General features: G+C 36.4%; 1 protein-coding gene across 4 annotated transcripts in view; it reads right to left on the bottom strand.

Moving 5' to 3' along the window:
* The window catches only part of LOC113109844 (tripartite motif-containing protein 3-like), a 29,944-nt gene extending 3,975 nt beyond the window's left edge, over positions 1-25,969 (bottom strand). For 2 of the 4 annotated variants that reach the window (XM_026273638.1, XM_026273641.1), the window contains exons 1-9: positions 11,524-11,684; positions 8,479-8,660; positions 5,328-5,568; positions 4,800-4,951; positions 3,432-3,612; positions 2,623-3,355; positions 2,418-2,521; positions 2,077-2,244; positions 1,360-1,528 (exon numbers count right to left, since the gene is read on the bottom strand). In XM_026273638.1, the coding sequence (XP_026129423.1) occupies positions 1,360-1,528; positions 2,077-2,244; positions 2,418-2,521; positions 2,623-3,355; positions 3,432-3,612; positions 4,800-4,951; positions 5,328-5,568; positions 8,479-8,624 (1,894 nt within the window). In that variant the 5' untranslated portion in view covers positions 8,625-8,660; positions 11,524-11,684. Of the gene's footprint in view, positions 1-1,359; positions 1,529-2,076; positions 2,245-2,417; positions 2,522-2,622; positions 3,356-3,431; positions 3,613-4,799; positions 4,952-5,327; positions 5,569-8,478; positions 8,661-11,523; positions 11,685-19,700; positions 19,843-24,700; positions 24,763-25,868 lie in introns of those variants that run through there. The other 2 variants (XM_026273640.1, XM_026273639.1) reach the window with 2 other exon arrangements.
* Positions 25,970-26,747: the final 778 nt, after the last annotated feature.

The following is a 26,747-nucleotide window of genomic DNA, read 5'->3' as shown; positions in this document are numbered from 1 at the left end:
TCTTTATGATTATACATTTTGATACCATAGCAACTTGATAATTCTTGTCACCAGTGTCAAGAGCCTAAATAAAAAAAAAAAATAAAAAAAACACTCAAGCTCACTGAAGATGAATAAACCGTCAGTGATCGAATAAAAAACTAATTACAAACAATAGGAAAAAAAAAAAAAAAAACTACTGTAGAGTTGTCAGATTTATAAAAACACTGCATATTCTTCACTGTGTAAATTAAATATGTATTTCTTATTTTTAAAGTTACAAAAGTTATTTAGTCAAGAGCAGAGAGAGATTTTCTCTTTTATTGTTTGTTTAACATAAATGACAGACATCAAGAATAATAGACTGCCGTCACTTTGAGAGCTTCCCGGATCCATTATACAGTCACGTTTTCTTTCTCAGCTAATAGTCCAAAATCTCTGTGAGTTATAGGGTTTGTTCACTCCCAAAATGAAAATTATGTCATTAATCACTCACCCTCATTTCGTTCCAAACCTGTAAGAACACAAATTAAGATATTTTTTATGAAATCTGAGAGCTATCTGACCCTCTATAGACAGCAACTTAACTGAAATGTTCTCAGGTCCAGAAACATAGTAAATAGATTAGGAAAACAGTCCATGTGACACCAGTGACTCAACTTCAGTTTAGTAATGCTACGAGAATACGTTTTTTTGCGCAAAGAAAACAAAAATAAAATTTTTTTTAACCATTCTTCTCCCCCGAGTTACATCTTCTGTCTATGGAGGTCAGATAGCTCCGATTTCATAATAAATATCGTAATTTATGTTCCAAAGATGAATGAAACTCTTATGCGACATGAGGGTGAGTAATTAATGACATAATTTTCATTTTGGGGTGAACCCGTTAATCGTGTATACTGGTATATCGCCCATCCTGCATGCATTGGCTTTCATTGTTCATCACAGACAGATAATGAAACTGGAAATATGGGTAATGCTGAAGTAATATACAGGAACAGAAGTGACACAATTTTACATCCTTTCAGACAATGGAACTGAAGCCTGGGTAAATCTGGCCATTTCTATATAAAACAAACCAGCCTTCTGGGCCATTTTTTTCCCCAGAATGATTCTTTGTTGTTGCTTTTGTAGTGAAACATAATTTATCTTTTTTTTGTTTTGTTTTTTGTTTGTTTTTTTATGAAATGCAACATTTTAGGTTACAAAAAGAGAGATCCCGAGTTAGACAAATGAAGTATTAGGAAGATATGTTAGAAGACAAGCAGTCACAGCACACAACACTTCTGTGACTCTTTATTGCTTAGATAAGTGAACCACCACAAACACATGACATTGTTCAACACTGGCTCTATAGGCCCCCACCACCCACCTACCTACCTGCGAACTGTCTGTCTGAAGTGCCTCTGGCTCCAAACTTGGTCACTAGTTTGCCATTAGATTGAAAGATGAACACACAGCAGGCTTTATTATCCACTGCGATGATATGACCGTTCCTGTCCACAGCCACTCCTTTGGGGCCCATCAGACGGCCTGCACCAATCTTATTCTGCATGAGGCACAGACACAGAGAGAGAGGACCTTATTAAACGGCTTTTTAAAATACTTGATTATGATTAGTCAATCATGGAAATAAGTAAGAAAACAGAATAAATTTCAAGTAATAACTCACGTCAATATATAGATACATACCATTCAAAAGTTTAAGGTCAATTAGATTTTAATGGTTTCTTTCTTTATTTCCATATGCACTAACGTTCAAAAGTTTGGGGTTGGTAACTTTTTATTTATTTGTACTTATTAATTATGCAGTTTTTAATATTTATTATTAGAGTATTTATTTATTTATTTATTATACAGTATTTGTTTTTATTAGGTTTTTTGTGTTTATCAAGAATGCATTTATTTTGATCACAAACACAGTAAAATTCTGAAATATTATTACAATTTAAATATATCTATCTATCTAACTATCCATCTATATATATATATCTATATATTTCAAAATGTATTTTATTCCCGTGATGCAAAGCTGAATTTTCAGCATCATTACTCCAGTCTTTAGTGTCACACTATAAATAGTGATCTAAACATTACCTTGAATTTCCCATCAGGGGAGAAGATGCTGATCCATCTGTTATCATAATCAGCTACAATAATGTCTCCATTTGTGTCGACTGCCACTCCTGTCGGCCTCTGCAGCTGTCCTGGAGAACGACCCCTGACCCCGAAGCGTGCTTTGAACTGCCCATCATTGGTAAACACCTACATAAATACAAACTAGCCATCCAATTTTGCACTAAATCCAATGAAAATCTTTATATTTCTCTGTATTGATCCCAAGTAAAACACACCGGCTGATTACTTCAATATCCATTAAAAATCTTCAGATAAAATAAAGCCTGTAATTTTCATAATATTGCCATGCATTGACTAACCTGTATACACTGGTTGTTGCTGTCTGCTACAATGACCCTCCCATTATTGGAAGCAGAGATGCCCTGTAGATTGGTGAACTCTCCCTTCTCACGTCCACGAGAGCCTGAGGGGTCAGACAAAAGAAATTCAGCTGCAAGTAACTGTGACTCCACTACATCACAACAATTCAATGTCAAACTTACTGTGCACACCGAAGCTTCTTACCTACTCTATAAATGAGCTCATCTTCAATGGGGTTTTCCTTCTTTTTGGTAGTGCTGTACATGCTGGAGGGTCTCCGTACGGCTTTCTGCCTGATGTGTCCTCCTGTTCCGCTGGGAGACTTTACCCTCCTCTTCACATCATCAGGAGACTGGGGCACGTCCGATGGCTTTATTGCCCGCAGTCTGAACGGGCTACCCCGCACAGGCTGTCCGTACAGCATCAGAGAGAACGAGTACTCCCCTTCGCTCTTAAGCATGTACCCTACCTCATAAGTTCCATTTTTATTGTCCACGACCTCCACCTCCGTCGCCTGCACTCCGTCCTGCCCCCTTATCTCGGCTCGGATGACCGCGTTACCGGTCCGCACAAGCTCGCTGTCCTTATCCTTAGTGGTAACAGTTACAGTCACATGCTGACCGACCAGCGCAAGTCTGAGGCCTTCTCCTGTGGCCACGCTGGTGTGTCCCACGGCTCCCGTCGTCAGCAGGACGCCCAGGTTCTGGATGGAGCGTCGCAGGCCTTCTGTCTCTATCTGGCAGTCCAAGTGGGCGTTCTCGTGTGGCCGCTCAGGGAAGTCGTGACAGGCGAGGGCGCCCACACGCTCGCTCATTTGCTTTTGGACCAGCAGGACTTCGGTGGCGCTGCCGTGATTCAGGGCCTGCTCAGTGAAGCTGCAGCTGCTCTGGATGTGCTCTTTTCCCTGCAGTAGGGATGATAGCTGCGCCTGAAGCACCTGCATAGGACAACACAAAGGAGCGTTAGAGAGATAGGAGAGTACAACCGGTTTAACCTATCAAGAGATTTCTGACCTTCTGCTTGGTGCTACAAATGTTCTCCAGATCGCTGATGAGCGCAGCTTTGCGTTGGTGCAACACCCTCTCAAGCTCCTCAAATGTCATGTTGATCTCATTGACGGCTTCGTTCTTCCTCTCTATCAGCTGCTGAGAGATTTCATTCACCAGCTCAATGGCAGCTGTTAGTTGGGGCAGCCTGATCGAAATAAAAAAACAAACATATATATATAAAATAATGTAATAAATACATATTTATATTTAGACATTTATGTATACAGCATAAACTGTATAAAACTAATACAAAAATAACATATTTTGACATATATTTAATCACTAGTAAGATGAGAGTTTATTATAATACAGGCTATATTAATATTTTTGGAATATATTATTCTATCTTTATAATAGAATCTTTAGTTTTATTAATATAAAAAATATTTTAAAAACAAGTACACATACACACACACATATATATATATATATACACACACACACACACACGTATATCAGCACACGCGCATATATATGAAACTATAATATTTAATGAATAAATAAATGTATGTGTGTGCATACATATATACACAAAGTATATAAAACTAATATAGCAATGATACATTCATTATTATAATTATTATTATTAAAGGAGTCATATTATGCAATTTCAATTTTGCCTTTCTCTTTGGAGTGTTACAAGCTCTTGGTGCATAAAGAAGTCTCAAATCCAAAGAGATATTTTTTAGAAAAGTTAAGACTCGTACACACCCTCTGAAACGTCTCGTTCTAACATGCCCCCACATCGCTACGTCAATATGTGGGAAGATTTGCATAACACCACCCAAATATTCACGTAAAGAATGAAGACGTAACTTTAATTGTCGCTGTTATTCGGTTTATAGACTTGCCAGAGAAATAAACCAATGTCCAGAGTTATTCAGTCACTCCTAACAGTACATTGACTGGACTGCTAAAAGAGAACGGATGATGGGATGTGCACGAGCAGAGCAGCTGGACTGAGTCTCGTGCTGCTGGCCTGGGAGATGGCATCACACACAGTATGTTAACGGGTATAACATTTCCGTCACAGGCTTGAGGCATTCGGTCAATCACAACACACTGGACATCTGGCCAATCACAGCACATCTCACTTTTTTAAAACTATGAGCTTTGTAAAAATGTACGAGTTTCAGAAGGTCGAGCATAGATGAGAAACAATAATGTACATTATATGGAGAAGAATGTGTTTTTTTTTACCTTAAAATGCATAAACACATTGCATTACAGCAAACAGACAAAATACAGTTCTTTTTAGCAGCATTATAGGACCCCTTTAAAAAAGTTAAGAAATGTATTAACATCTGACTGTTAAATATGTATGACATGTACCTGTTGTGTATGGCATCCAGTTGGTTCTTTAGTGCTGCTTTGTGCTGTTCTAGAACATCCCGCAGTGGAACGGTCACATGCTCCCTGTGTTCCCCCTCCGTGCAGTCCAGGCACATGGCCGTCTCACACGACTCGCAGTAAAACTCCATCACCTGCAGGGGCACCAGAGAGCAACCCATTCATTCAGCATCCTAATGAATTATCAAAGGCTGCTAATGAATGCTAACAGGCCTGAACAGCAGAAACACACATGTACTGTAGTATGACTTTGGAGACACATAAAAGAAAGAAGCTGGCAGCTTCAGGTGTGCTTCAGAGGAATGAGAAAGAACAATGAGGAGAAGAAAGATTCGCTCAAATGTAGACAAAATTAGAGGTGGTAAAGAAATGTCCATTCACTTGTAGCTGTACAGGCATTTCTACATTCTGGCTGCAATTTTACCAACAACTGTTTTGATGTTTTTTGTCTTCATTTTCCCACCAAATGTTGCCAAACGTGGTTTCATCATCAGATGGTAAGAGGCTTACCTTGCCCTCGTGATTGGGGCAGGAGAGCGGTTTCCCAGCGGCTGCTGCACTAACAGACTCCAGCACGCTGCAGGCCTCTGGCCGAGAACATTCTGGGTCTCTCTGCAGCACCTCCATGAGGTTTGTGATGAAGAAGTTGTTCTGAAGTGCCCCCACCCCTTTCTCAGGCAAGATAGAGGTCTGTCTGCACACCGGGCAGGACAGTGTCAAGGACTGAGGAGGAATGTAGTTCTGTAGGCACCTGTGAGATAGAGAGAATGACAGACGTGATTAAAGACCTCAGACAAAATCGCCCAGCCACTATTATTGGTCCATTATCGGTCTTAAAGAGATTCAGTTTTCAAAAATAAAATTAAATAAATATCTCTCTCTCATATTATTCCAAACCCTTCTGTGGAACACAAAAGGAAATGTTTTAAATAATGTTAACACTGCTGTTTTCTGAACAGTACATGGGCACTAAGGATTGTCCAGCTCCAGAAAGGACAAATAAGCTCCAAAAAAAAAAAAAAAAAAAAACATGATAAAATTAGCTTTGTGTGAGGAAACAACTGAAACTTAAGTCACCATTCACAATCGTTTTCGGGAAAGGAGCAGGTTGAATATTCTGCTAACTCCTTTTTTGTTCCTCAGAAGAAATAAAGTCATACAGGTTTTAAAAGATATGAGGGTGAGTAAAAATTTCCATTTTTGGGTGGAATGGAATATCCCTTTAAAGCAGGAATAGGCCAAAGTATGGGGGAAAAAAAATACACATTTTACCTTAAAATGTAAAAGTAAACTAGAAAATAAAAATAATAATTATATATATATATATAATATATATAACATAACATAACATAACATATATAGCAACTGTGAATATATCCTAGCATTCAAAAGTTTAGGTCAGTAAGATTTTATTTTCAAAGAAATGCTTTTATTCAGCAGATGAAATAAATTAATGTAAATAAATATAAGTGCTGTGATTGTGAACTTTCTATTGATTAAAGAATTCTGTAAAAACGTATTACGGTTTCCAAAAATTTATATTAAGCCGCTCTTTTCAACACTGATATTTATAAGAAATGTTTCTGAGCACCAAACTTGCAAATCAGAAAGATGTGACACTGAAGACTGGAGTAATGCTGCTGAAAATTCAGCTTTCCACACAGGAATAAACTAAATGTTATTATTGTAAATATTAAAATAGAATACAGTTATTTTAAATTGTAATAATATTTCACAGTATCACCGTTTTTACTGTTCTGTTCGATCAAATAAATGCAGCCTTTGTGTGATTCTTTCAAAAACATCTGAAAATCTTACTGACATCCAACATTTGAATGGTAGCGTATCGCTCATATTTCATAAATGATATAGCTACCCTTGTCTGAAAAGGTGAGAATGAGAGGACTATGAGGGCAAGCGTTGCTGAAATTTCAGTCACAACATGAACAATCACAGTGGAAACACTCTGCTGACATACAACCCCACCGAAAGCACAAACCACCCAAAGGACACAGAGTCTCGCTGTCAAAATGCACACTGTCACTGATGCAGAAGAAAATGTTTGTGGATGAGACCGAACATCCATGCCAAGGAATGTCAGCAGTAAGTAAACATATGCCATCCTATTAAAAGGTTACCAACTGATCAATGCTTCAATCATTACTCATGTTATTAAAACTGTGACAAGTGATTTTAATATGCTCAGGCTGGAGCCACGGTGCTCATGTGAAAAATTAAAGCTCAAGTGTGGATCTCTTAATTACCCGATCTCCTCCCCATAATTCTGTGATCTCTCTCTACTAATATCTACACTGCAAATATTAAATCATCATATTTATCATAGTATGCCTCATAATGACACCATTATTTGTTTCTTCAAAAGAATGTTGGTGCGGAATCCAAAAATAGTGCCTGTTTTGCTCTAGTTACACTTTCTCACAAAATATGACATTTCGTAGCATTTTTGCCTTTGACAACTATTTGTAAGATGAAGTCTTTTATTATCCTTTTATTAAACAGAAAACCTGCCACGGCCCACGAGACATGACATGAATCCTATACTTCTCTGACCCAGGTGACATTTATTTGTTCAATTCTCAATTTCACATGTTTCGAATGATTCGGAAGACATTATTTTATGCCTAATCATGATTTACACATTTTCGAACCCCTTGCAACTTATTGCATAAGTTAATAATATGTCATCATTAAAACCAACATTTTTAACTTCTAAAGGCTTTTTTTAATTTGATAAACACAGCTTATACATACAGTTGAAGGCAAATGTTTACAAACACATTACAGAACCTGCAAAATGTTAATTAATTTACCAAAAGCCTTTTGAACAGAATGAAGGAGTACATTTTTCTTATTTGGCCTAAACATCCTTTTTTTTTTACATTTAGTCCTGGCCTTCAGATGCTACAGAAGATATTTTATGTCTCTCAGAAGAAAAATATGATCAATTTAATTTATCAAGATCTGCAAATTCAAAATGTTTTCACTCCCTGGCTCTAAATGTATTGCTTCTGGAACATCAGTGAGCATTTGAAGCTTCTCTAATAGTCGCATATGAGTCCCTCAGTTGTCCTCAGTGTGAAAAGATGGATCTCAGGATCACACAGTCAATGTTGGAAAGGGTTCAAATACACAACAATGCTGGAAAACCAAAGTATTTGTGAGACCTGAAGGATTTTTCTTAAGAACAGCAGGCAGCTTAACTGATCAGGACAAAAGGGGACTTGTGAACAACAACAAAAAATAAAAAAAATAATTCTGTGGGTCTTTCAGGTAACAACACAGTATTAAGAATCAAGGGGTCATTTTCATAAATTCAGCTATTATTTTCTCTTGTGGATTATATATAAACCTCTTTTATGTGATATCTTATTTAGGTCAGTACTAATAAAAAAATAACATGCATTTTGCATGATCACTTATTTTGGTAAAATAATTAACATTTTGCAGATTTGGCAAGGTTTATGTAAACTTTTGACTTCAACTGTACATGTAATGTGAAAAATCCTCACTGTGCATGATGGAAAGTTTTTGTTGATATTTTTATCTATGCATCAGCGAATTAGGAATTACCAGAAATTAATTTGATTAGAATATATTTTTTTATAGATGAGGGACTTTAATCATGCCAACAAACACAGACCTTTCGCAGAAGGTGTGCAGGCAGGGCAGGACTTTGGGGATGTGGTAGTGGTCCAGACAGATACTGCACACCAGGAACTGCTTGTCTATCTGGCGGACCACTGGACTTGTGCGGCCGGTCTCAAACTTCGCCATGGTGACAGACATCCACAGAGGGGGCCTGGGGCCAGGACACACCTAAACCTGAAATAAAGAAGATGCTATGTTACCGAAAACCCCCACAATGCTTCACCATTTTGACTTTGAAATTATGGAAATGCTCATAGTATGGCATGAGAAGACAACCTCCTGAGCTGCTACCAAACCAGCAACTTTAATACAGGAAAATAACTCTTATTCTGCAGGCCAAAGAAGAGAGGAGCGTGGAAAATTGGATTATGGAGTTGTTGAGGCAAATAGATGCTGTCAATTTTCATGCCACTTTTCCAGATGAGACACAACAACAGCGGGCTGATACAAGGACATGAACTACTGCTGCAGCCATTACTGACGGTGGTGGTACATGCTGTGCCAATCTTTACTTTAGTTGTCCTCTAAGCGAAGAGATGTGAGACAGAGGTAAAACTAATAATTTGGGATTCATTCTATTTCAGGATGTGTAAATAAAACTGTCTAACGTAGAAACATAGACATAGGCCTTAGGACTACATATAAAAAAATAGCATAAATGAGATGAATCATATACTATTGCACAATTCCATTTTGCTGTGTACACTGTATAAAGAAACGCAATAGTAAATGTTCTGAAACTATTTAACACTTTGTATTTCCTGCATTTGGAAACAAAATCACTATGAACCAGTCCACTGACACAGCATGTATCAATATATCTAACACACTTTACCCCACAGCTAGCAAAATGGTCGGATTAATAATTTGTGGGTATTTTAATAAATTATTCAGCCAAATAATTCAGATGTACAATTCACCAACATGCATATGGGATTTCTTTTAGATATGGATATATTTGCTTTGACAAATAACTTTATCTGGCATATAGAAAATGTAATTTTTTTGCATAAATTTTTAAAAACATTTTTACTTTTACATGTGCATCTGTCAGTCATCTGTATATAATTAATTATTATAATATATAATTAATATGTTTACATCAGGAGTGTTAAGCTCCAATTATTATAATATTTTTTTTTTTTAAATGGAGCTATACTTACTTGGTGTTCGATGAAATAATAATATTATATGAAGTAATAATTGTCAAAGATAGTACATGATCAAAGATATATGTAAAATATATACATATTATAAAGAATATAATAACATAAATATGTTATTGTGTAATATTTTTAGCTTTGCAGGTAGGTTTTTTGAAGCATCTTGGAGACGTTGCCAAAGTTCTTCTGGATATAGTCTGTCACAGTTTGTTCTTCATGTCATCCCATACAGACTGGATATTGAGGAGACCAGATCTCTGTGTGCAGCACTGGCTGTTGTCAGACTCCTTGTGCAAACAAAAATCACACTGGACTTGAATCATTACAATTAATGGCAAAATTTGTTTTTTGTATGAATGTTTGGAAATGTAAACTGATATTTCCTACTGACGCACAGCAGCAAAAGATAGAAATAACTGACTTAAAACCATTTTTAGCAGGTGCAAATACTACGGTGCTGCTCTGATAACTCTGCAGGACTGACATATGCTCTCATGGATGTACTGTATGAGTGATGGTAACGTGAGAGCTTTAAAAACCAGTTCCCTTTGCCCACTCTATGTAATCCTCCTCCCCCAAAACCTCTTTCCCTCTCTGATTTGATGTGTTGATGTATGCTGGCTAATGCTATATTTAGACACACGTCTCAGTGGGGTAGGCTTAATAAGGGTCACGTCCAGCAGCGGATGGATGAGATTCTTATTGCACAACACGGAAAGAGGAGCCACAGCAGGTATCTAGGGTGACGAGGGCTCAAATATACACAGACACATAGAATTCATGATCATGTGACTAAACATGTTGGCAAAGCACATTATTTGGAAATGAGATTTACAGGTCTGAATTGAGAAACACATCTGTAAATAAGCACAGAACCTTTCCAGAAGTCAATGACATAGGCAGTGTTTCTAAAAAAAATCCATTCAGTTTACATGAATGTGAGAGTACACACCTTGATCATTATAATCAGTGTATGAACAGGTATTTGAATATATTTTTCACTGTAAAAAAAAAAAAAAAAAATTCTTACAAATATCACACCACATGACATTTGACCTGAGCTAACTTTGTCTGGATATAAAAAGTTTATCTGATATTTTAAGATTTTTTTGACTCTCTCTCTCTCTATATACATACATATATACATATATATATATATATATATATAAGGATTTAACAGATATGAACAAAAACGAGTGTTCTGTCATTTACCCACATGCATGATTTGACATCCCACAAAGATTTTCCACTAAAACGAGATCTGCAAGACCTTAGGGGTCAGGCTAGCGGTCAGCAAACCTGACCCAAATACAGCAACGATTGAGAAACCAAACACTGTGTCATTGTTCAAAAAAAGAAGCCAACAACAATCAGCAATTGTATCACGCAGCCTCTTACAAAATTATCCCTCAGTCCACTCCCACACGTCACTGTGTGCATGGCACGTGTAAACACCTTTCACATTCACTCAACGCCCATCGACCTGCTCCTGACATCCATCAGCCTTCCGTGGGATGCCAAACTCTTAGTTCAGTCTTCCAGAACTGGAGCTTAACAACTCAAACATGATATTTTACTCCTCAAACGACATCAAAACATATATTCCAACTGCTCTTCCACATGAGGGTCTCCTGAAACCCTGATAAAATTAGACTATGCAGTAAAGGCGTGAACATGGTACTAACCGAAGCATGAAACCGTTCCTAAACCTCAAACCGACTCTGACCAACTGTTTTAGGAAGGAAACCGGAGACAGAAACAAAAGCATTCTTCTTTTTAATAGCCACAGCTCCAGTGAGCAAGTAAAACACAAAGACGACCGTTCACGTGCACACACCAAGACTCAAACACACTAAAGGGTTAAACACACTTACACTCAAAAGCAGAGTGGACGCTTCTCAGGCAGGTGCCATTGTTGTTTTCTGAGATTTCTTCAGGGCCTGGTGGCTCAGTTGCACAACAGACAGCCCCCCTCTCCAGATAAACCCACCGCTCTTCGTCCCCACGCCTATGGCACTCTCTCACTGCCTGAGTAACAGCTGTGATGTCACAAAGGGGCGGCTGGCTAAAGCCAAACCACGTCTACTTGGCTACGCCATTGGCTGAAGCTGTGTGCACAGCTTTTGCTCCTCCCACAAGCTCTGTTGTGATTGGCCGTTCAGTGTTATCTTCCTGAAGGCATGGATTGCCTCAGAGAGAAACAATTCCTACTGACGGATTTGGGTGGGTTGGGAAAAGGAGAGGATTTGGGATGAATGCCAGCTTTTTAGTTGCAAGCACTTTATTGTGAGTGAAAGCTTATGATGAATAATGCACAATAACGATCGGTTTGACAGCATTTCGAGTTGTAGTGTGCCACAAAAGAAAGCGTTCAGTTCACTGTGCACCTGCTTTCTAAAGGAAAAGGCTTCTAGGTGGATAAAGCTGCTACTTTTAAGTGATTGAATCCAAATACGTGTGGGATGTTTCATTTCTGCAAGATCATTTACAGTGTATTCCCTTTATTGTTAAACTATTTTAACGTGACAAAATCATCAAAATTAATGTTAATCTTGGTTTAGCTCAGGACATTGCCCTACTTTTGCTTGCTTGTGAACTGAATGACATGTAAAGTCATAAAACAATTGCTAGGTGTGATGGTTATATAAAACATGATGTCATTACATCTGGGTGGAGTGACTTCAGATTGCAGGATTATGAATTGCAATGCCTCTGATTCATGAGAGAATAAACTCTATTTTATCCACGTATAAAGGCTTATTCTTCTACCTAATAGATATACTTTTGCATATTTATGAATTTAATTATTTATTTGTTTAAAAAGAGATTTAAAAATACATTGTGAGTGAATTCCATTTTTAATCCATCAGCAGAAAACATGAACTGTCATTAATCTGGAGGGATTGACTGTCTGATTTCTCCAACGGCGGCTGGTTTTCAGATAACACACCCTCACATCTGACTGACGCCACTGCCCCAAACTTGCACCAACACAACAGGCACAACTGAAGACCTTCTTTTTGTTTCATTTTTTATTTTTTATTTTTGTATATTGGACAGTACATGCTGTAACTTCTGTAAAAGGGAAATTAAAGACCTGTTTGCATATTTGTGATCTTTGTAACCGTTTTGCGGTTGATGATCTGGGCTTACATGATAAATATCGCTTCTATGTAGAGGCACCTAGAACTTACTTTAAAAGGGGCTGGAATTTTGTTCAACCAGATCATCAGAAACATCCAATTGAAATCTTAAATGCATTTCCACTGCACTTACTAAGCAGGGATAATATAATCTGTCAGGGTTTTGCACTGTCCAGTAGATCAGTAAATGGCTGTGCCTAGTTAGGTAGTTAGTTAGTTAGTTAGTTAGTTATTTTATTGTTCAGCCTTGGCTGAAAATTGGTCTTAGGTCTAGCTTACATACAACAATAACACTACAATTCACATATCAATACAATACACATAACACATCAAATAATTAATACATTCATTCCTAAACAACAAATAAATCGAATAAAACACAAAAACACTACGAGACAACAGCAAAACACAGGGTCAGCAGCAGGCTGCTTCCCTGGAAGTTGGTCAAACAGCAGGGAACTGTGGGATAGTGCTGTGGGAAAATTACATTAATGCAATTCCAATCATTCCAGTTAAACTCCATCAAATTTAGTCAGTCATTCCACTTAATTGGAGGGATTCATTTCCAAATATTATCTTCAAATATTTTCAGTGTATCATCTGTGCAATAACCAGACATATGGAGCGCTCAAACACAACACAAACAGTGAAGCTAATTAAAGTTTCCTGATGATCGATCGCATTATTTAATCTTTACTTAAAGTGCAATAAGACACTATGTCTAGTCCACTCGGCTCAGATGGAGCCCCCAGGCAATGTCCTGTTACTGTGTCCAGTTATGTAATCCAGCATGTCATTGCAATTGCAGAGAGGGAGAGCTATCATGCCGCAGGAAACATGAATCAACAGAATGCTGTCAGGAGACCGCAGGGCAGAGAGAAAGAGTGGGATCCAACAGAAAGAGAAAGATCTTGCTCTACTTATTTCACAGTCTTGCAGTGGTCATTACACAGATTTGGGATTCAGAGCTCCACTGTTTTAATTCTTACATTCACAAGCTGGTGTCACCCTAGAGGGATTTTTTTTGCTTTGTGGTTTCTCATTTATAGCTCAGGCAATAAACCATGGACACAAATGCAGCTTTATTACTCTAGTTACTCGCCTCAAATTTGTCTTGATGGGGTTGAGGTCTGGACTTTAAGGGGCCCGGTTCATCATTTTCAGTATTCCAGCAGATGCCTTCCATAGCAGGTAGTTCTGGCAATAGTTCGTTTTATGAGCATTGTAATGGCTAATTCAACAAAAACAACAGAAACCTCTTAAATTTGCCAAGTGTTCTAACAGTTTTGGCCACCACTTTATTTAAATATGTAGATTTATTATTATTATTAAATAATGAGTTTATGAATATGTAGAGTTTAAAGCATTTTCAGTTGAGACTAATTTTTATTAATGGATTAATGTTTCAAAATTATAACAAAAATTGAAGAAAAAACAAAGAATAATAAAAAAAATTCTATTCAAAATGAATGTAATGTAAATAGAATGTGAAGATAGATGTATTGATTTTAAGACAGAAAGTACAAAAAACATACTGACTATTGAAGTATCTTCTTGAATCCTTACCTTCTGTTATCTTTATAGATGAAAAAAAAAAATATTTTTTTGTTGTTGTTGTTACAGGATTAATCAGAACTTCCCTTGTCGAATATAGAGTGAGGTGAGAAAACTCCACTTCAGTCATCAAGTATCCGTCACAACAAAGGATCAATAAGAACTTGACGTGGGCTGATGGAGTGTCAATAAGCAGAGGAGAGAGCAAAACAAACCACCGGTCACAAATCAAGTACAGAACGGGGATTTGTAAAGAACAATTTTAAAGGATTTCATTATTAGCCAAGAGGAGACTGGTATTCCTTTGCTATAAACAAAACTTGGTTCTCGTGAAGCTAACATATTCTCATCCGCTGGAACGCCACTCTCTTTTGAAAGTTAGTGGAAGCTAGAAATGACAGTTTATAAAATAAACATATGAAATATAAAGTATTAAATATGGATGTTTTTCACAAACATGAATATCTTACACAAACGAATCACTTCCCATCAGAAGGCATTTATTAACTACCCAAAGATGTGTGGAGTACTTTTTATGGTGGATGGATGCACTTTTCTGGGCTTCAAAATCTTGCCCCCTTTCACTGCCATTATAAAGCTTGGAAGAGCCTGGAAGTTTTTTTTTTTTTTTATGTGTCTATGAATGTATTTGTCTGAAAGAGGAAAGTCATTTACATCTAGGATGGCTTGTGGGTGAGTAAATCATGGGGTAATTTTCATTTTTGGGTGAACTATTCCTTTAATTAGACCTGGTCCTGACAGTAGACCATGAATAGCTCATTCACCTGTCCTAATAATTTCCTATCTTTCTCTCTGTACTGTGGGAATATTTCTGGAGGGAATGCATGCATAGCTGGGTACACGAGATGGATCAGAAATAATCTGATCCTTCAAATAACTAAAGTTTTTTTTTTTTTTTTGAGCATGTGTGTTTTCAGAGGAGATATTTAAGAACACTTACTGCCTTAAGCATATAAACACTACCAACAAACAGGTCAAAGACTTCTCCGTTTAATAAAGCACTTGCCATATGTAAAGTGGAGAGTTTTAACAAAGCTAATGCACATGTGCTTTTCGCAGATAGGTGTGAGTCACTCTGCGGATCAGCCTCTGGCGTTTCAGTGGAAAAACTCACTTATACAGTATGTTTATCAGTTTAGAAGTATAAATTATGCAAAAGTGTCCTCATTCTGTGGTTCAGGGCTGAACAAGTGTTCTCTGAATAGTGAGTAGAGGACCAGACCCCTGAGAGTTCAGAGGGGCTGCGGTTCTGGAGGGCTCTGATGCATCCATAAAAAAAAACGAACAAAACAAAAAAACAGAGCAAACAAAGAATAATAAACCCCTGCCAAGGGCATTACACGATACGTCCCATTAATATGCTTCATAATGTTAAATATTTTAATTATGAAATATTTTCTGTTTTCAAACGCTGAGACAACTTTAAGTAAGCGAATTAAAGCTGGTTTTCCTGAGGAGTGTGGGTAACTTTTATAAAGAATATCTCTTTAGGTTTGAGACTTTAATCTTTACAGGTTTTAAATATGCACGAACAGCATGTAACACTCCAAAGACAAAGGAAACCATGAAATCGTGTCATATGACCCCTTTAAAATATTAAATATGCATGGATGAATCATTCTTATTATGATCAATAAGACTGTTTTAGAAATCAAAATGTATTGCCTTTGCAATCTTTTGTCCAAAGCAAAATTAATTTAAATGAGTTTCCTATTCCATAGACATCAATAGGCTATAGTCTAATATTTAATACTAATATTTGAATATATTAACCAATCAACCAAAAGCTATTTAGAGAATATTATTACAGAACTCTCATTCAGGACTGCCTTCATTTTTGCAGTAGCACAAATCCAATTGATTCTCAATGGGTAGGTTCTACACCACTTTTTAAGATGGAAATGCATTACATTATGCAAGAAAAATCTGGTCATTACAAATGTGGTTTCATGTTCAATTGATTTAATTTTATGCGCCTTTAGTTCAAACGTTCGACTCCAAGGGAATGCATGAACTAATGAAATTATATACTTTGAACACTTAAAAGCATATATTCCAAATCCATAAATGCAGTGAATTAGCAAAGCAGTTGTGCTAACAAAATTGATCGTTTATTCAACAAATCTTACCATCACTATATTCCTGTTGAGTGTGGCAGCATTTTTGAAGCTCTCCTGACCCTTCATTAATTCCTCCTTCCCCCATTTTCCTCTTTCTCAGAAACGCCTTCATAATCAACGAACAACGGTCAGCAGTATCCGTAACCAAGCCAAGAAAGACTAATTCTCTCTAAGACCCCTCACACTGACAGAAATAACACAACACCCTGAACTCTCAGGAATAATTCAGATTCAAAATAAACCCCAACAAGCCTGCGGAGAAGTAAGATGACTTGAGAACGCTTTAAACGATTGTTTTGTAGAGGATGTGCATTTTACCATGCTCGTTTTATCACATTACAGCACGCTTGATCACATCACATCACACTCACACACACACATAATGTAAACACATCCATGCATTGCTCAAGTGGCAATGGGACTCTCTTTTCTCATGCTGCTTCACATGAACGCTGACCTCTTTTGTCCCTGTCAATCAAACTACTAGCTCAGAGAGCGACGTCTGCATATTAAACTGCTATACATTATACAAGTCTGTGTGATCACATAGGCATCATTAACATAAGATGTTTCATATTAATTGTCACTCGCATAATAATGTGCCTGACGAAAGAAAGCTAAAATAATACCTGCTACAATTAACTAAGACTGATTGTCAATAGGCGTCATGAAGCACAACTGTTTCCATTTTGCATAAGAACAAAGAAAGTGTACATATTTTAGGTACAAGCAGAGACAAGACTCAGCAAAGGCTTGTAAATAGAAACTGTTTGTATCATGATTTTGAATGTCACATCGAACTAGCTGTGCATTTAAGTGCGTTTATGAACTGGAATGCCCAATTGGGTGCCTATAAGCCAGGTTGAATGAGCTAAACTGGTTCTGTTGACCATATTAACAAAACCACAAATGCATCACACCCAGCAGACCAAACTCACATCACAAGTAAATAACTCTCGCTCAGACAAACGCACAAACAAAAACACAGAAGAATCCCCCAAAGGGAATGGTTAGGTAGAGCAATGGCCACTCAGAAAGCCATAACTATCACAATAAGTGTTGTAAGTCACTGGAAAGGCATTCAGTGTGATCCTAAGGGAAATAGCACAAGAACACACAAATACATGAACAATGGCCATGGATGGCAATTCGTGTCAATACACTAAAGCAGAGACATCTGTCAGCTGAGCTCCATCTCACTGCCCTTCCACCCATCATAATCTCCAACCAAAGGATGTTGAATGCTATTTGTGAGATTGTCAGTCTCTGTTTGACCTCCCAGCACCAATCAAGGGAAGTGTTAGTGTAAAATCACTCTGGAAAAGCATTTTATTTGGTTTTGGACAAAAAGCCTGATGATTGCTTCAGAATTTCACCCTACCGTGTTTATATGGATCCAAAACTGATGATTGTGACAACAAAGACAAGATTTGTAAGCCATACTTGACTTTTAACTCTAAAGGAGATGTTGAGTCTTAATAAGTTTTCTCAGGAGCCATTATGTCAATGCCAGCTGGACATACTGCGAGTTCTTCGTTCTAACAAGTTTCACTCTTCAACACACACGTACACATAAAAGCATTTTAAGTGCCATTCACCTGTTCATGTTCTTCTTACAGATTTTATTGGACCACAGAGTTGATACAGAGAGGAGGTCCCACTTTATTTTAGGTGCCCAACAGCAAACTGTGAATCTTAATGTTTGTGAATTTGTTATGTACAAAGTGTGTCATATATATTGAATGTTAATATCTAAGAAATGGCCGGTGTGAAAGCAAAATCACAAATGAGATCTTTGTATCTCGGTTGTTTCTCCTAGAATGAAAGGAGATTACATGGAGATCAAATGGAGACATTTGGTAAAGTCTAATTCATCTCTCTAGAGATTCTTAAAAAATAAATAAATAAATGATTAAATGATTTAAATTATATAATAATTGTAAATATCATTACTCTTATGTTATCTGTTGTCTAATTGGTAATTACAATGAAATCTATTCAAATCATTTAATTTAAAATGGTATTATAAAATGTGAACATATTACGAAAGAATATGTATTTTTTATTTATTATGACAATTAGAATAAAACCGTTTGAAGTATACATTTATTAAAATGAACTAAAAGTAAATTACAGAAATATAAAAAAATAAAACTTAAAAAAAATACAATTCAATAAGCTACTATTAAAATGGAAACTGCAAATACAAAAAGCTAATTTAAAATCTAAATAAAAAAATATTATATATATATATATATATATATATATATATATATATATATATATATATATATATATATATATATATATATATATAACATTTCTCAATAAAAATGTATCCTGTTTGAGAATTCCGATAATTGTCTTGAACTATAAAAAGCAATCCTTTTTTTGCTAATTAAAATAATTACAGACAGAAAACATTTATAGCACATCAACAGCTGTATTTAAGTAGTCTATATTATAATGAGTGTCAACCGTCCTGCCCCTTGACTGTGCTCTTATGTTGTCATTATTACATTATCTATGGCTGCCTGCTTGGATGATTACAATGACTGTAACACCATGTCACAATAACAGGGTACAGCATTCATCAGTAAATGGTGAAAAACAAAACGGTTTTACTCTTGGATGCATCAGAAGATCAGTTGCTGGATCATTAAAATGTATCACACATCTTCAGTCTTCAGCCACTTCCTATCATTGCTAAGGGACAGGAAGCTGCTGTGATACAAAATACACTCATCATGATTTGAATCATGAATTCAAAATAAAGCCATCCAATTAAAATCTCAATGTTTTCCCCTGCGTGACCCGAATCAGTGCAAGCAAAGCAGACTGAACACACACGTCACAGGAGACAGCTAACATACTTGTGTTTACACACACACTCACATGCACATCATCTATGCATTTCTCAGCACACAAGCACTGCTGTTTTACATAAGCGCTGAAAGCCCAGCGGGTGTTTGTGATTATGTACATTCACTCATGTGTGTGTTTTTACATGCGTGTGTCAGAGATGCCCAGTTGACTGTAAGGGAGAGGCCAGACACTGCAGTGAATTATTCATCACAGACAGTCCTTCTAAAAGCTGCGTGAACGACAGTGTGATTAAACCCACGAGATGGATGGAGAGGTTAACGAAGAGAAGGAAAGCACAAAAGAGAAAGAATGAAGGATAAGGGGGGAGCTCCCTGAAGCCGTACTCACGTGAGTTCTCGCAGCTGACAGAAACAGAGAGAAAAAGATACGGAGAGGTGTTAGCGAAGCATCCAAGCACAGCCCCGTCCAGCCTTACAGCCCCTCATCCCATAGAAGAAGATACAGCGAGATTAAAAGAGCAAATCCAGACAAGCAGAAGGGAGAGAAGCAGCGGCAGCAGCAGCAGGGTGTGAGCAGGCGAGGGTGTATAATGTGTGTGTGAGAGAAGAGAGAGAGAGAGAGACTGATGAGGAAGGAAGGGAAATGTAGATAGTGGAAGGGTATTGGCTGAAAGGAAGGGAGGTGGGGATGTGCCAAACCAATGCTTTGGGTGAAGGTGCAAGGCAACAGGAAAATGGCAGAGAGAGAACCCATCCTTTAGATACAGAGGTATCTCTCTTACTCTTTCTAAGGGTTCCCACTGTATCACATAAACTCCCCAAAAAAAAAAAAAAAAAAAAAAAAAATATATATATATATATATATATATATATATATATATATTCCATATTTCTTTAAAGCCAAACTATATAAACAAGTCAATATGTATCTGAAATGTATTTTGTTAATGCATGTTTCTGATGTTACTGTTAATAATTATTTATATAGTCTAATTTGTCTTTCAATATTAAATGAAAATCTAGTCACGCTTCCCTCTGAAACGACTTTCATCTTCTGCTGATGTCACGTGGGCCACACAGGCTATTGGATAATGATCACCAGTAGCTGAATAACTAATTAGATGTTGTTTTATCAAACTCACATTTGTTTGGACTCTATTCTGGAATGAAAATGGTCAGCTTTTACAATTAACTTTCAGATGGAACATTTCACTTCGAAAAAGAGGCTATATATGTTGTGGACAGCAAGTTTACTTTAAAACAAAAACTACTCTTGTCTTCAGGGTCATATGATCCTACAGAAATAATTTTAATACAGTGATTTGGTGCTCAAGAAGCATTTTTAAGGATTTTTTTGATTAATAGAAAGTTCAAAAGAACATAATTAATATAAAATTAATATATATAGGGCCTAAAGCAAACTTTTTGCCACACCTGCCAATGGCCGTGACATGATCACATTTACTGGCCAAATTTTTTTTTACTGGCCATGAAACTCTTTTTGCAAAAACAGGTATTTATTACTACTACAATAACTAAACATATTTATGTTTTAATTTGTCCTGTTGGTGCATTCTCCCTCGATTTTACCTATTAATTCTAGACATTCAGCATTACAGTATAATGGAAAGCCATTATTTTTAACATTTAATATGCTCTGAAATATATAACAACTTTTAATTTAAGTGATTTAAAAACAATATTCACATAAACTATATTACATATGCATAAACTATATATATTAATCTTTATTCAAGCTAAAAAAAAGTTAATCAGCTACTAGAACAGTCCGAGGATTTCTCTTTCTCTTTTGTTCTTTGATTTACATCGATGACAGACTTCAGCAGGTTTCACTTTAAAATCAGCGCTGTCTCTTTAAAACCTGATGCAGATCTCACACATAGGCCTATCTGATTTTCTCTAAACTCTTTACAGTCATTTAAGAGTTTATAACTAATTTAAGACTACGTTTACAAGGTTACTCGCCAAAACCACGCGTTTAAAACATAATTGTGTGTGTGTGTGTGTGTGTGTGTGTGTGTGTTTGTGTGTGTGTGTGTGTGTGTGTGTTTTAGTCCGTTGAAGTGCTACTGGTGAACTGAAATGACACATATATTCGTGCTCCTTGTGCCAAATCGTTTTAGAATCTGTGGATATTCTAATGTGGGACAGCTCATGCTCAAATCTGGGACACTATGTTTGGGCTTATAAATGTTTTTTTTTTTTACAAAGTAAACTTCACATTTAACACATTTTAAGAATATTATTGCAAAATTTGATGCATAAATTCATCACAAATATAATTTATATCAAGTATACAATATATATAACAAATATAATTTATAATAAGTATGTGTCACATGTTCATGATCTCTAAGAGTAAGTCCTCAAGAGTTCAGATCTGAGACGCTAATGTCAAGAAAACCAATGACTCTCATGTGTGATGAAACTGCAGATAGCATTTCTTTCTGCAGGCAAATCCCAAGCCCTTTTGTTTGGTTTCTCAACACTGTAATGCACAATGAGGGGAAATTAGGGGAAAAGAAGAGATAGCAGGGAAGAACATGATGAGTGAAGAATCAGGGGACAAGATAATGACTGTTTAACTGCACAAGAGCTAATGAAGATTAATGACTACAGAGGATATTCACTACACAGGACATACAATAAGACCCAGCAGAGCAGAATGGAAAAATAACAGTGCTGAAATTCCAGCCTGGGCAACATGAGCCACTTAAATCACCTCAGTCTTCCAAGACAAGCTAAAAATATCCTTTATGTCAACCTAAGGATAAAAACACATGGTGACATCTTGGACTACAAAGTCTCAGCCTTTTAAATTAGTATCCTTGACATCTAGTGACAAATTGAGTTCAATTCATCACTATGTACCAACCTGACGGTTAGAATGGGTGGAGACAAACTGATGGGGGCGTGACTTAATTGATAAAAGCAACAACTGCATTTGTGCTTAAGGGGGTGGGCCAGGCTTGATCACATTCCTTGATTTGATTGCATGAGAGAACGATGTTACCATGGAGACTGCATCCAGTGAAAGCAGAACCCAGATGGCAGAGTGCCTCGTTCCCCCTCCTCCTCCTCCTCCTCCTCCTCATCCCTCTCTTTTTCTCTCTTTCTCTTTCCCCGGCAGCCTGGAGCAGATTCATACAGGAAGAGTACAGACCTGCAGGTCCCATATTGTAAATTGCATGTGACAGCAACACAAAGCCAGCACTCAGCACTGTGTGAGCGTGTGTATTTGTGTTCTATTAGTGGTATGAAGGCAGACCTCTTCAGGAAGCCTGAGGGTGGGGATGCCATCACATGTGATGCTGCACATTCCCACGTTGTGGTTTGGAAAATAGACTCTCCGAAGAGCACTAAAGAAATACTCTGGGCAACACTGAAGTCTGCTCTTGTATATTATAGTATGCACACTTTGTTTTCCTCATGCCAAGTAGGGTGTTTCATCAATCATAAGTGCTTTTGGCCCTCTGGACTCACTTTAAACTCACTTTTTTGTCTTTTGTCCTACATACTTCTCAAAATGTTTATATTTATGAATGAATGAATTTTTTTTACCATATCTCAGTTGATATATTGTGTTTGGTGGCAGTCTGTGGTGGAAGTGTATATATATATATATATATATATATATATTATTTATTATTATTTTATAAGCCAGCTCCATAGCTTTCTAAAGACAAATAATAATAATAATAATAATAATTTCACAGTTTTGCATACTTGAATACTCAGATATGACACAAAATCTAAATATTCTGCTCATACATAATATTTATCTAGATTTTTCTTCATTTTAACACATCTTAACTTTCAGTTCAAGCTCTTCCATTACACTGTTGCCTGGAAGGTTATCCAAGTATACTAACTCTCGAAGAAACTGGAAATTGTTGGTGGAAATGACAGCAATTTGCATAAGAATGAAAAAAAATTACATTTTCACACAAGAAATATGAAAACTGTTTGTGATTTCTCAATCATTAGATTATCATTTTTAAATTAAATAATATTTCATGATGGATTTTCATGGTTTAAAATTGTGTTTAATAAAGTATTAAGATCGGAAACTAGGCACAGTAGGTAACACAAAATATAAGTAAGAATAATCTGAATGTATCATAAATAATTGAAGAAGGCATAATGAAATGTTTTCAAGTTTTAGAAAAAATCTTTTATATATATTTACAATATTTGTGCACCACAAAGATATTCTAAAACCTTTTCTTTTCATTTTTTCTCTTCAAGAATCTCATCTAAAGTAATGGTTGGCCAGGGGCCCCATTATGGGTCCTCAGCTAAAGCTCCAGGGGGCCCCAATAAGCCTTAAAATCATTTAGTTTAGCTATATTTACATAATCTTCATTAAAATGCTGAAATAAGACACTAAAAATAAACATGTATAACATTAAACTGACATCATATTTTGAGTTTATTTCAAAATAAGGAACAGAGGTATATATCAGCTTAGATATGAAGGTATTTGAATACTGTCCTGTACGTTGGAGTAAAAAAAGTTTCAGACCCACTGATGTAAAGCTTGGATAAACAAACCGCTTGCATGTCTGATGTCTGTGATATGCAAGACAGCTAAAGATATGCATCAGCATTTATCGGGGGCTTTTATTATATTCAGTATCCTCATATATGCAAACAGGGAATTCCAGTGCTTAATTACTTAATAACTGACTGGTATGACTGAACTTTAATAATCACTAGAGTTAAATAGATGTTTAACTCCCAGCTGCCACTGTCTGCACTAATGAGTGCACTGAACTGAGAATAAACCACAGGGATTAAAAAAACATTTTACAGCTCAGTCTTAATCAACTAAGGGACAAAGTTCACCTATAACAGTCTTTGTAGCACTTTACTTGCTCAGCAAAATGTGTTAGTTGAGTATAACACTAAGCAAGTAATTATTTTTCAATATCTCTTTCAAATCCTACACCCATTTATTGTGATGCTTAAGGTTGAATGATATTGAATGAGAGTTATTTGGTCACCATTGTTTATATGTCTCTGTTTTTAACTGTGTGAGAGGTCAAATACAGGTAATATCCAGCATTACTCATGACTCGTGTAATAATCAGTGAATGACTTCACAGGGTCACATCCATTTTCACACTTTTCCGGCAAGCATGGACCCGGAAAGGACTGAATGCCCAGCATTGTCCTGCTATCAGTTGAAACCTTACTCAGCTTCCTCCCATGCATGTCTATTAGACCATGAATTCATGCTGAGCCACAAACAGAAGTCATATCGAGAAAAGCACATTGTGATAATCACAATTCAAAATGCAACATTTTATAATATAGAGGATTCATTTCAAACAGAAACCAACATAATGGAGTTAACCAACTTACCACAACATTTTGCTGTTTCCAGTGATCAAGCTGAATTAAAGTTGGGCATGATTCCAACTAATCTATAAAGAAAGACAAAAAATAGGCTAATTAAAGTGAATAAATAAATCTTAAGACAGGAAACAACAACACACTAGGCTTTAAAGTGAGTGGTTTACAGGCAGTTCCATGAGTATAAATAGTGACATATTGATAGGAGTTAACTTTTTGTTATTTTTATATCGTAGATTTTATCGTATATTCTCACATAATAATAATAATAATAATTTAAAAAAAAAAGATTTGAAAAAAAGTCCATTATGTTACAGACGTTGACGTCGCTGTTTCCCGCACACAGTCAAAATCATTTACAAAAATATTGCGACATCTCCTGGTCACTTTAGATACCACAAATAATTACTTGGCGTGGAAAAAGCCTAACAACTGATCACACTAAAACAACACATAAACCTAAACAAGAAATTATGTACAATTAATTATTAACCAAAATGCAATTCAGTGTTATTCCTTGTATAACTCGTTCTACAGCTTTACTTGCTTACTATGAGACATTTATATGATGCCATGTCAAAATTGTGTTTATATTCCGTCACAATATCAATATATTTAAATATTAAAATAACTTCAAATTAGCACACACGCACGTCCTGATTTTGCTGAGTTAGATGTGTTACTAGGTCAACATATTTTGTTGACCCTGGAACAATATTTTACTCCAAAAAATATATTCTTGACCATATCCCTACACCTAAACCTAACCCAACCATGAGTAATCCCTAAAATCAGAGGAAATGATAGATGAATGACACTGATGTACAAGCAACATACAGTGATTTTAAGCGTAAACTTCACAAAATCTATAAACTGGTTCTTCAAATCTTATTGGTTAATCACAATGTTGTTCCAGGGACAACAAAGATGTTTTCCCAGGAACATGTCTCACTTATCAGGTTCTGCAAGCACACACACTGCTGGCTGGTCCTTACAATGCAGTCATGTTTTCGGGACAAGTCACTGTCACTTGACTAACAAACTCAAATGTTGAATAAAATCTTAAATGTAATGTTTAATCTAATCTAGTGTAAATGATTGCTGTAGTCAGACAAGATGCAAACTTTTCTCTCATTTTTTAATCTTAAATTAAAGAATTGGCAAATAGTGTACTTACTTCAGATGGCTCAGAAATATCACAGGTTTGTAGTGTTCAGGCTGCAGTTTAGTCAAAGAGAGTTCTGAGTCCCGAATGAAGTGACCCTGTCCTCCTTTCTCTAAAGCTCGGGTTTCTTCCTTGTTTTTTTCCACTGTCCTTTCTCTCTTTCTCTTTCTCACACACATGCATGCACACTAAACATGCCTTTTCCACATTTAAGATGCATTATTTTGTGACATAAAAACACATTGCAAAGACAATCATCATCCCATTTGTGTGTTTGAATGGTGGGGTAATGAAACAAACGAAAATAGGATTCGATTATATTTACTGTACTTATGAATAAGTTCTTAAACAGTCTATAAATATATGCTACATTAACAGAACTTGGTAAAATTTAAAGGAACAAAATCTGCATTCATTGTGACAGTGCTGAGGACTGTATGAAAGAAGAGTCTGTGCTCTGCAGCTTTTTCCAGGGGGGGTATTATATCACTGAAACACCAGCCAAGTGAGATCATGTACTGTAAACATACACCATCACCTAGACAACATGGCAAATTCTCCTCATTTCCACTTTTATCTTGATGAACAATGGCAGAGAAAGAGAGAGAGGCTGTTACGTTCAGACTGCAGCAGTAATAATGTAGTAGAAGTGAAAGACACACACACAATATACAGATGCATGACTGAATAGTGACATCATCAGCACCATTCTGTTCAGACAGCCATATAATCTTTAGTTTGACCAATAATCTAGCAGTCCCTCATGCTACAGTGGAAACGTCTTATTGCTTTCTCTGTCATTGCTAACCAAATAGTGTTGCAGTCCAGATACTTTTTGTCTTAATTTTGAACATTGTGTCTATTGTTTTAGCATTTAAAACCCACACAAAC

Source organism: Carassius auratus, chromosome 10 (assembly GCF_003368295.1).
Source record: "Carassius auratus strain Wakin chromosome 10, ASM336829v1, whole genome shotgun sequence".
Classification (NCBI taxonomy): domain Eukaryota; kingdom Metazoa; phylum Chordata; class Actinopteri; order Cypriniformes; family Cyprinidae; genus Carassius; species Carassius auratus.
Note: the sequence above shows the minus strand (reverse complement) of the source record. Positions and strands in the feature narration are given on the sequence as shown.